An 11239-nucleotide genomic window follows, 5' to 3' on the forward strand; every position below is an offset into this window, starting at 1 on the left:
CATAAACACTGAATTACAGATGACCACCAAGTGTCATTTCTCTACCGTTTTTTGACTTTCCAAAGAAACAAAACCAACAAAAAAATATAGATCAGATTAGTGACTTGAGGAGCCCCTCTAGGTAATACTAATAAAAAGAGCTGAAGGAGCCTTTGCCATAAATAACAAAAACAAAAAATGTTATATGAAAACCTATAGATCACTTCTGTCAGTGGGTCATTTGTCGATGTCACTCCTGCACTCTGTCTCAATGCCAAACATGTACTGTTTGGTTACCTGGTTTCATTGCCTTTTGAATTTGTGTTTTGTGCAAGTAAAGGCTCACTGGAGTGGAACAAATAAAAACATAGGGCAGAGATGAGAGATGAGGTGAGTCAGCGATGACGGAGGGGTTCAGAGAGAGACGAGAGAAGCAGAGGGATGAAAAAACCGAGAAGGTGTTCACATGAGCTGGAAGACAACAACGAGAAAATATTTAATTTCATATTCTGTTTGCAGTGTGATTGTGTGCCAGACTGTGCTACTCTATTCTTGGCATCAGCCCTCTCTGCCAGTCTGTTACCATAACAAGACTATAAGTGTGAAACAGCTCCCACACACTGTCCGACACCACACATTTGTCAGAAACACAATCAAAATACTATTGCCAACGTTTTTATTTCTATTAAAGTTCATGTTAAGAGAAAAGACACTCATGTTATATCTGATCTTATAGATGAATATGTCATTTGTATCTGTGTCTAAACGCTTTATCTTAGATATTTCTTTTTTTAGCTTTCTAGTTCCAAATATAGCATGAAAATGTGTTCATAAAACAAATGAGCAACATTTGTCAGGCAGTGCTTCTCGTGGATACATCTGTCCAGATGTACACTGCATGACAGCAATTCTTTTTGAATCTTCCATTGATATTATCCCAAATAGTACTAATTATACAAATTCACTCACCATACATTCCCTGCCTGTTTCATTAGTTACATCATCCTAGTACTGGGCTGGACCCCCCTTTAACTTAAGAACTGCGTTCTTTTTGGGATGCAGTGCATCCAGAAAGCATTATCAGCCTTACACCCTCTGCATCCCTATTCTCTTTGCAGTGGCAGTGCAAGAGCGTTCAGTCTTTGTCTAAGTGGAACCAACTATGTTAGCTAACATATTATATAATTTAAAATAAAACCTAATCTTTGTAAAATGTGTTAGTCTCCATATTTACGTTGCAGATTTGGAGCCAGGCTGTAACAACAGCGTTTCACTTGTTGCATATTTTCTAACATTAATGCCCTATATGAAACTTCCAAACTTCTTCCATTTACGAAAAATAGAGGCCACTGTGCTCATTGGGACCTTTAGCGTTGCAGAAATGTTTTGATACCATTCCCAAAATCGGTGCCTCCATGCAATCCTGTCTCAGGTTTGTACAGAGAATTCCTCGGACTTGATGACTTAGGTTTGCGCTCTGACATCCATCTATGGGATCTTATATACACAGGATACCAAGTCATGTACAATAAACTAATATCACCACAGCTGGACTTGAATCAAAGCTGGAACCCAACAAAATACTGATCAAGTAAAGCCCTGTGGATTGTTAAATAGACTGATTCTTATATAGCACTTTTCTACTCCAACCACTAACCTTCTGACCAGTAGATGACCTGCTCTACCTCCTGAGCTACAGCCACCCCAGGGACAGTATATGTGCTTACACTCTGGGGATGACGATAGATTATGCTGACCTGTAATTTGGAAACCTCTGAATTACAGCTGCTAATCATAAATTAGTTAGCTAACTAGTCCCACGATCCAACTTTAAGCAATTCATTTTGATACTTAACAGGTGCAAATTTATCTTACCCTAAATTGTAGGGACAGCCTTTAACACTAAAGACTGTAACACTGTATCTGATTGGCCAAAAAAACATGATTGTGTTTAATTTCAATCAGTCAGTTTGAAAAACTGATCATGATTGCTCAATAAGAGTAGAAGGAGTGCCCTTTTATTTCAGTCGTTTTACCAATTTAGTTATACAGTCTGAAAAAAGTCAAAGTAACTCAGTAACATCAGTTACACAGCAAATGCTTTCTAAATCAGCCAAAATTTGGGTAAAACTTATAATGGAAAATCACTTAGTGTAGTCAAATGAGCAAACGTTACTCCTTAAGTTGCATATGCTTGCTTTATGATCACATCTAATCTCCCTCTGGGATCTAATATTTGTGCTGTTGTGCTGAGACTCACCTGGCCACAGCAGTGAACGCCAGCTCGACATTCAGTCCAGATTTTGCACTTGTCTCCATAAACGGCACTCCAAATTCCTGCATACAGAAAAATATATTTTCAGGTGTGTGTGTGTGTGTGTGTGTGTGTGTGTGTGGCCATGCCACTTGTCTGTCTTTTACTGTGAGGACATAATGACCTAAATTGCAGAAAAATTAGACTTAGGATTAATTTAAGATTGGAAGTATATTCGTGCCGAGGGGTTTATGACACCTGGGGAGGGATGAGAGGGTTGATGATCAATACTAATATTTCAAAAATACTTGTGATGGCTACTGAGGTTCCTGGCTTTCAAAACTAATTTTCTTGTCATTTTGTTGTAATTTGGAAAAAGAGCGAGAACGCAGAATGTGGTCGATGAGAGATGCTCCCAGGTGAAGCAATCTCATTCCGTGTACGTGTGAATATCTCAATATTCCTACTGAGTTTGTTACCTTGACAGCTGCTGTGCGTCTGCCACACTACTCCATACCACTTCATATTTAGCCTTCTCTAACATGCCTCTCAGAGCTTATCTGAGCGAAACGGCCTGGAAAATTAAGTTAGCAATCCCCCGTCATTTATTCCAAACAATAACAACATTATGTGCCTGTATGAATACATAATTGCACACACTAATCAAGACGCACAAGCCATACGGGGTGGGGATAGGAGAGAATTTCAAGGTCAACTTTGCTGCATGAGCGGATTAAGTATAGTAAGTATTTTTTATTCTTGTTACATATGTCAAACGTTATGTGTGCTATGTGTATAGGCACAAGTTTGTGTTATAGAAAGCTCACCTTTGCCAGTTTCTCCCCCTCTTCTCGCTTCACCACCCTGTCATGTGTCACGTCAGCCTAGAACATATGGGACAGACAGCACAGAATCAGAAACTGTCACTTATATTCTTCTCACAGTGTCTTTAGTGTAGTTGGTCCTAATGACAAAATATGTTTTTTAATAATCATAAAAAATAAAGAGACTGTGACCCTCCTCGTTTTAGATGCTTGAGCTAGCAACTCTATAACAAGCACAATTTTTTTAGGACTGTTGCTATTTCGTTAGCTCTGCTAATCTAGTTACCATATTAGCAAGTCGGTATGAGAACACAATGACCTAACTGGAAGAAAAATTAGGTTTATTATTTGTGTGAATACACATCTTTGAACATAAATCTTTTATTTACATTATATTCTTTTATTTTTAGCAACTTCGTGGCTATTTAATATATAATATTCAACTTTCAGTATTGGCTAGTAGCTAGCTTTCTGCTAGCTTAATTATTCTAGGGCAGGGGTGTCAAACTCAAATACACAGTGGGCCAAAATTCAAAACTGGAACAAAGTCGCGGGCTAACGTTAATATTTATTGAAATATATTTATTCATCCAGATATAACAATGAATCTTTTCTTATGGACTCAAACACGTTTTGCTGAAAAACTGAATATGGAACAAGCAAAGCTTAACACTAAACAATATATATATTAGCTGTATAATACCAGTAGGCCAGCTCTGATAGTAATTTGGTATGGCTTCGCGGGCCAAATGTAATTAGGCTGCGGGCCAAATTTGGCCCGCGGGCCAGAGTTTGACACCTATGTTCTAGGGTTTACAGAAAATGCTATTACTGTAAATACAGCTGATAAAAGTGGAATTTACAGTCTAAAAACTAAGTCTACAGCAAGTATGTTACTGAACAATTAGATACTGAACAGAAAAAGATACTTGGCATTAATTTAGGATTGTGACTAATGTAAGCCTTAGTCACGCTACAGTAAAAACAGGACAATAAGCTTGCAATTTAGCAAAAAATTGGTAGTTGTTTGGGTGTTTTTGCTTTTGGAGGCTCACTGCAAGTCCTTGCAGCTAATAACTGGTTGCCCAGATGTTGATGATGCAACCATCAACCTCAGAGTGATCACTTTTAAATACGAGGCAGGAGTGGGAGGCAACCTGTCTAACTCAGATTGACTGAAATCCCTCTAAAACAGATTAGCCAAGGTTTGCAAATAACTGCCATATCATTTATACGTTGCAATCTGAGTCAGTCTGCACTGATAAGCACAACCCATCTGTAATGCATGTCTTTGCAATAAGGTTGATTAAACAGGTTGTGTTCTGGTTATATCACTTTATAATCGCAAGGTTGCTGTGCGCATATTGCAGTTAAATTGCTACCCTGCAGCAACTACATTACTATTTGTGGAAGAATTTATGAATTCTTGTTTTAAATCTATGAGGTTCTGTCTAGACTCTAAATGTAAGTCGTTAATGTGAATTTCTGTTTAATGGGATTTTTTGTGCATTTAGTTGGTAAGAGATTTGCAATTCTTGTCAGTTTATCAAAGTTAATGGTTTAAACAGATTGAGGGTAACTGCCAACATGACCCCATTCAATGACAAACTTATTGCAGACTGACTCCATCCTATTGCCATTTTATTGCTGCTTTGACACACCAAAGTCAGTTTGAAGCCTGCAACAGATTGTGCATTGTTTCTTCAGAGCAACCATTTCAAACCAGTGAGATCACAAGTTAACTGCACGTAGTTGGTCATGTTACAGTCTGCAACTACTGTTTTCTCTTGTGTGACTGCAGAAGAAAGAATATGAATATATTAACTAACTCTTCTTGAAGCTTCCACTGTTGCCACCAACTCCTGAGCAAAACATTTTATTTGTCTGGCTGGTTATGTTAAATGCCTAGCTTTGCTAGTTGTTAAGTGTTCCACTGTGTACAGCAGCTCCAGATAGTAAAACCATAAATTTGAAGGCTAAAATCAAACAATGCTAAAAAGCTCATTAAAGCTGTAAATCTTTCCATTCATCAATATGAGCAACCACTTAATGTCACGCTCAAAGCGACTTGATTGGTTGCTAGTATTAATGTGAACTATTGATTAGTTAAGCTTTAATAATGTGCATTGTTTTGCTTTGTTCTGATATAATGATGTAACTACTGAAAACTTTTTGACATTGGAAAATCATTTCTATAAAAAAAAATTTCCCCTGCTTTTGTGCATATCCATTACACTCTGGCTCAAGGCCCTACTATACCTCCTGTGATCCCTTCTTCCCACCCTCTATGAGTCCATCTGTCCATCTATCTCCCAGTGTTGGCAACAAGGTCTCACCTTGTTGCCCAGCAGCATGACGACCACATCCTGCTGGGCGTATTCATGAATCTCTGTCAGCCATGCCTGGAGATGGAAATAGAGCAAAGAGTGGTGAAGAAATTCAGAACAGGAGAGGATGAGCAGGAAAAACGGGTCATTCAGAGGAGATAGGACTGATCAAGGGGTGGGATAGGAGATAAAGACTACTGACAGAGGAGACGAATGAATCCACTGAGAAGGAGAAAAAGGGAAAGAAAAGATTAATTTGTTGGTTGCTGCTCTTACTTCATCTTGTTCTCCCCTTCTCCCTCCTCCAGATCGTCCCCTCTTTGCCCCTTTTCTCTTTTCTTTTATGTCTATCCATCCATCTCCTTCCAATTACAGGTCAGTGGTCACTTCCCTTTTTGCTGGCTTGGTTAAAAAGCCCTTAATGTTTCTCACTCCTGCACACTAGCGTCTAATTTCCTACATCTTCCAACTTAACTGTTGCCATTTGTATACCAAAGAAAAAGCATGTTTCTATCCCACATTATTTCAGGTTTTTTGTGCAAATGGAAAATGTAATTGAGCAAGTAGAACTGACTGAAATAAGATGACTGCAGCTAGAAGACAGAGAGAGATGTGATTAGTATAGGCAAATCCTCCTTTATTGTGAGCCACCAAGGAGAAGAACTTTAAATTTCAGTAAGCTGAGTGTATCAAGGCATTCCCAAACCAGCCGAGAGACATAATCTAACACATCCTTGTTTCACATGATCCAAAACACCCTGAAAAAAAAGGGCACCTAGCCCCTATCCAAATCAAACAGCAGAACCATCCCAACTACTAGCTCTTTTCCAGGTTGAGGAACAACAGCTGAGCCCAGACTCACTTTGAAAGAATCTTCTTTCCGTTTCTGGATCTGCAGCCTTATTTTTTCTGCATGCAGTTTCTGCCCATAGCTTAGGATAAGAATGTAGATCCACCAGGACATCACAAAGGACAAAAAGACAAAAACTAGATCATTTGATTAGTGAAGGTGATTCATCAAATTCATCTGCCAATTTCCTGCTTCCTCTCCCAAACTTGTGACCACACAGATAAACAGCTTGAAGTAGCAGTTTATCCTCAACCAGGAACGGGCAAACCTTTTCTGACTGAGAACCACAATCTAGGACTAGGAGGAGCCAATTCTCAGCCAGCCACTTCAAGAAAGACAACAAGACCACATTATTCTTAAAAAGCAGAGACTTTGTTCGAGACCACCAAACTAGATCGCCTCTGATGCTTGCCTCTGGCTACAAATCCTGTCCGATATAATTGGAAATACTGACAGTAACAGTACATTGTAATGATTATCCAGTACACTGGACAACCACTGGGCCTTTATGTGAAACTGATGTGCGCTTCAGTGGACAGGTGTTATGAATATATAACTCCTGGTGCACATCCTTTTTAAAGCAATCACTGCAACCTCATAGATATGCTGTGTATGTTGTGACACCTACAAGTTAGTTCACACCATTATCAAATGTAACTAATTTGATAGGTGGCTATGGCATTCGGTGTCTCTCATATATCAAAGATGTGATGTGTCTATTATAATGTGCATGAACTGGTCATTTGTTCAGTACAAATACTGCAATTTTGTTAAAATGTACACTTTAATTTTCATTTTAAATACTGACAAATTCGGAAAGAGTTCCACTCTTCTCCCATACGTCTGCTGTCCCTTATCTTTCAAGGTGCACTTGTTGAATTTTTATAATGATAATGATATTTCCTTGTTGGAATATCTTCTGTCCATGATTTATGACAGCAATCTGATGGCAGTGAGCCTCACACCATATAGCAAACACTCTCCCTATTTGTTTATTTTATTATTTATTTAAGATTTGAACCTTCCCATCTCCCCCTTTAAAATGCCAATGCTGCTGCTGCAATTTTGCCTGCTCTTTCAGTCTGTCCATCACCCTTAAACATAGAAAAACTGCTGTGGTGTAACTTATTTGCAGGGATTGATGATTTTGGAGCCTTGATGACAACAATAACTAGCTATATTCTGCATCTCAACTAAAGGAAACATCTAATTAACTCATCTGAACTTTGTAACAAGCAAAAGAGCAGGAAAATCAACTGAATATTCAAGTCAGTGATTTCTTTAAATGTTCTTTCTTTAAATCTTCTGCCATGTTTGTATTAGGAGACATGAAACCTTCCACCAATAACATTGATGCAATAATTAGCAACTCATGAAGTACCTACATACAAATATATAAAGATAAGACACATTAAAGTATTGTGGGTGATTTTGAAACCGAAGGAGCAATGCAATCCAAGCTCTTTATTGGGATCCATATGAATATAAACCTTTCATCAGCCAAAGATAAAAAAGCAGCAGGTTTGTTAGCGGGTGGTCTCTGCCAGAAATAGGATGTATATTTTATTTATTACTTTTATTTGATTTTATCTAAAGTCCCATCCACTTCAAAAGTTTATGAATACCTTTTGGAGATAGGAAAACAGGATTATTAACACAGGCAATAATGATTTACAGTAATGCGGTTAGCTGGCCTACTTTCATGTTTCCAATTAGCCCAGGTGATTATGAAAACCATTTCAGTCGTGGTAATTACTAACCCCTAGTCTACGGGCTTTTGTGTGATTAAATCTAAATCCAGTCTGTTTTTTCCAACTTACAGATTTTCTTAGGTTGTGAATTTTTAAGAGGGTGTAGATACTTAATAATGAGCCACAGAGGATAACAAGATTTGTATTAGCTTTTCTTATTTTCTGTTCACAGACAATCCTAAAGGACTGCAAGATACTGTGAGAGTCTTCTATTAAGCCTAAGGATAACTATGAGCAGAATCTGAGAGCTTGTGCAACATTTAAAAGTATCTGTGCTGTCTGAAAGAGGAGAACATGAAGGTTACACTGTTGTCAAATAAAAAGGGAATTAATTTCATCAGCACAATGGTGACATGCTGTCTTTCCTCAACACACTATGAAGAGAACATTCTTCATGAAGGACAGTGTTACCTTAAAAAACCTGAGAAACTAATTTGCAAAAACAAAGAAGAGAACTGTGCTGGTGATGCAAATAAAAAGCAATCAAAAAGGTCTTTGGTTACATGCACATGTTTCACTTTTCAGATTAAAAGATTTTCAAATCAACTGGCGCCTTTAATTGGAGCAGTGTGACCTGGCATAAAAGTGATGAATATGTCATGCATTTGTCTTCTGCATTGGCACAGCATTAATCAGCACCCAGAAGATGGATATCTATCATCTGCTGAGTGCACTAGTTGTCATTAATGTGTTCCTCTTGATTTATTAGCATACATACAATGTATGCCATCAAAGAGAAAAGGGTTAATACAGACGTTTATGAGAGTCACAATAAATTTGGCATAAAGGAGGGTAGCTTTAAAGGTACAGTGTGTAAAATCTCTCGACCAGAGGTCAGTAGATATCAGATTGCAGTCAAATGAATTCTGTTTTCTTTCCCCTCCCACCATTCAGCTGTAGTGAGTGCAGGATGTCAGTCCACTGTTGACCTCATGTGTCAATCCATAGTTTTCACATGACGTCAGTACTGCAGTCCTTTGCCCTCCAGCCACCCTTTGAACCTTAACCTCTCCTAACCCGGCCTTACAGGCCAAATCATACCAATCCCTGCTTCTCCACTGCATTCAGTAGTGGCCCATACTTTGAAAGCTTTCATCCTGACAGCATCGTAAGGTGAGCAATTCTCTGTAACATACACCTAGTGTCGTCAAACTGGAGCTCTGGCAGAGACGTCGCCATTTTCATGGATTTAAACAAAGCTGCTGGGGCAGAATATGGAACACCCAACCTAAAATTTGTAGTTTCTTTTCATATCATATCTTTTTTCTCCATTGATAGATATTTTATGTAGTCTTAAAATACCTACTGTCCTAAAACACTTTTGTCCTAAAATACTACAGACTGTCTATACTATCCATCACGATGGAATCATTTTTTGCCTTCCACGATAGAGTCAGTCACATGACTGAAAACTATAGAAATGTGTCCATGTCTATTTACCAAGGGGTGGATGTGAAACTTGTGAAACAGTCCAATGTGAGTTGATAAGTCAGTAAAGCTCACTTTTGTCCACTAACACCAAAACTAAGTTATTGAGGATAACCTGAACCTCTCTGTTGGTAAGCGCTGCTATTTTTTGCCACTGTTTGCTGCTCTTAGCCTCTATTAGCAACTCTTTTCTGTGGCTGGCAAAACATTTTTTTTTTGTCACTTAAAATCATTGATAGGACCAGAAAGGATCCTGGTGGAATCCTGACCGATTGCCGACTGACAACAACTTCTCACTCCCAAAGCGTAATATTTTACACGAGGTGACAAATCGTCAACATATTACGCGTCCGGGTACCCAACACGTCCTTAAAATGACGAGATCGGACAAACAAGGAAACATGAGAACTGTCTGGAATCAATCTACACATGTTCGTTCATTTTACTTAAATCGCTTTGGAAAACACTATTTAACGTCATTAAAGTGCTGGTTAAGGTCAGGGAGAAGGTGGTTAGAGCTGGAATACATGGCTGAAACGTGTATTACCGCGGGACCGTCATTGTACTGGATTTCACCCATAAGAACAGGCTGCAACTGATGGATGACCGTAATGAGATCTCCCGCCTGTGACGTGGATGATGCAACCATGAGTAGTAACACCACTAAGTGACCATTAGGAAAACTGGCAGTAATGCCTTGTGTATCCACCAGGGGGAGCAGTGTGGTGCATTCATTTACAGGCTTGCTACACTATGTATTTATACTCTTTTAATTTGTTCAGGGATTCCTTTTTTATGACAGAATCAGCCTTTCCATAAAATATTAATACAGATATATGTTTGCAGCAAATAAAATGCAGGTTGTGCCCACCGAAGAAGTTGGACAGAAAGTGATGCTTGCATTGATTATGATTATTGCTGAACTGCGTTTCTGAACATGAAATAACAGCGATTATTTCATTGCACTGCTAATGTTCTTATATGAAATGCATTACTTTTACATTAACTACATTAATTTTAAGATCCCGTTTTCAAAAGTATGCAGAGTATGTTACTAAAACTGCTGCTAATACATCTGCAAAATTTATAACATAGTGTAACTTAAAAATATGTAGGAGTAGTTTGTACTCGGTGGAAAGATCAAGTCACAACGGAAACAGTTTTCGGTGCAGAGCTGCCTTCATGAAAACTCAGACATCTGAACATCAGTCTTTTTTTATCTTGTGGTAACTGTGACAGTATGTACTCTCCTCCTTGAAACAATTCACATAGTAGTACAGACTGCATTTTGTTGGTAGTCTTCTAATGCCCGGTGTTTGTGAAAGCACCATGAGGTTGCTTTGTTTATTTGTGCAGATTTCCAAAGACAGGGCCCAACCCCCATAAAAACCCCAAATAGCTGATAAGAGTTACACACCCACGCTCATCTATCAAGTTAACACTGGTCTAATACACTTAGCTTGAAAAACATTCCCCTCCCAGGTAAAAGGGCAAAACTGGAAATGATTTAAAAAGCAGCCAATGTCCAAAGAACAGCTTTGAAACACCTTCATAAACCTGGAGAGAACTTAACAAATGAAAAACTAGGTGGAAGTCTGGCCTCTCTTATGAGAAATATAGAGAAATTATGGGTTGCTCAAGACTTTTGCACAATATGAGACTTTAAAGAAATCTAAAGAACAAATGAAAATATTTGTAAGTTGCATCCAAGCAGAAAAAATGATGTGACATGTTTATAACGGAAGGTAGATACACCCCAAGGTAAGAAGGGTGACACATACAGGGAGTGCAGAATTATTAGGCAAGTTGTATTTTTGAGGAATAAT

The 11239-nt window shown here is 38.4% G+C and overlaps 1 protein-coding gene across 1 annotated transcript in view; it reads right to left on the bottom strand.

Moving 5' to 3' along the window:
* The window catches only part of rab26 (RAB26, member RAS oncogene family), a 119072-nt gene that overhangs the window by 4860 nt on the left and 102973 nt on the right, over nt 1-11239 (bottom strand). Inside the window, exons 6-8 of the mRNA XM_005721969.1 lie at nt 5394-5459; nt 3061-3117; nt 2240-2316 (exon numbers count right to left, since the gene is read on the bottom strand). Of these exons, the coding sequence (XP_005722026.1) occupies nt 2240-2316; nt 3061-3117; nt 5394-5459 (200 nt within the window). The remainder of the gene's footprint in view (nt 1-2239; nt 2317-3060; nt 3118-5393; nt 5460-11239) is intronic.

Source organism: Pundamilia nyererei, unplaced genomic scaffold (genome assembly GCF_000239375.1).
Source record: "Pundamilia nyererei isolate P.nyererei 1_Seehausen unplaced genomic scaffold, PunNye1.0 scaffold00005, whole genome shotgun sequence".
NCBI classification, from domain to species: domain Eukaryota; kingdom Metazoa; phylum Chordata; class Actinopteri; order Cichliformes; family Cichlidae; genus Pundamilia; species Pundamilia nyererei.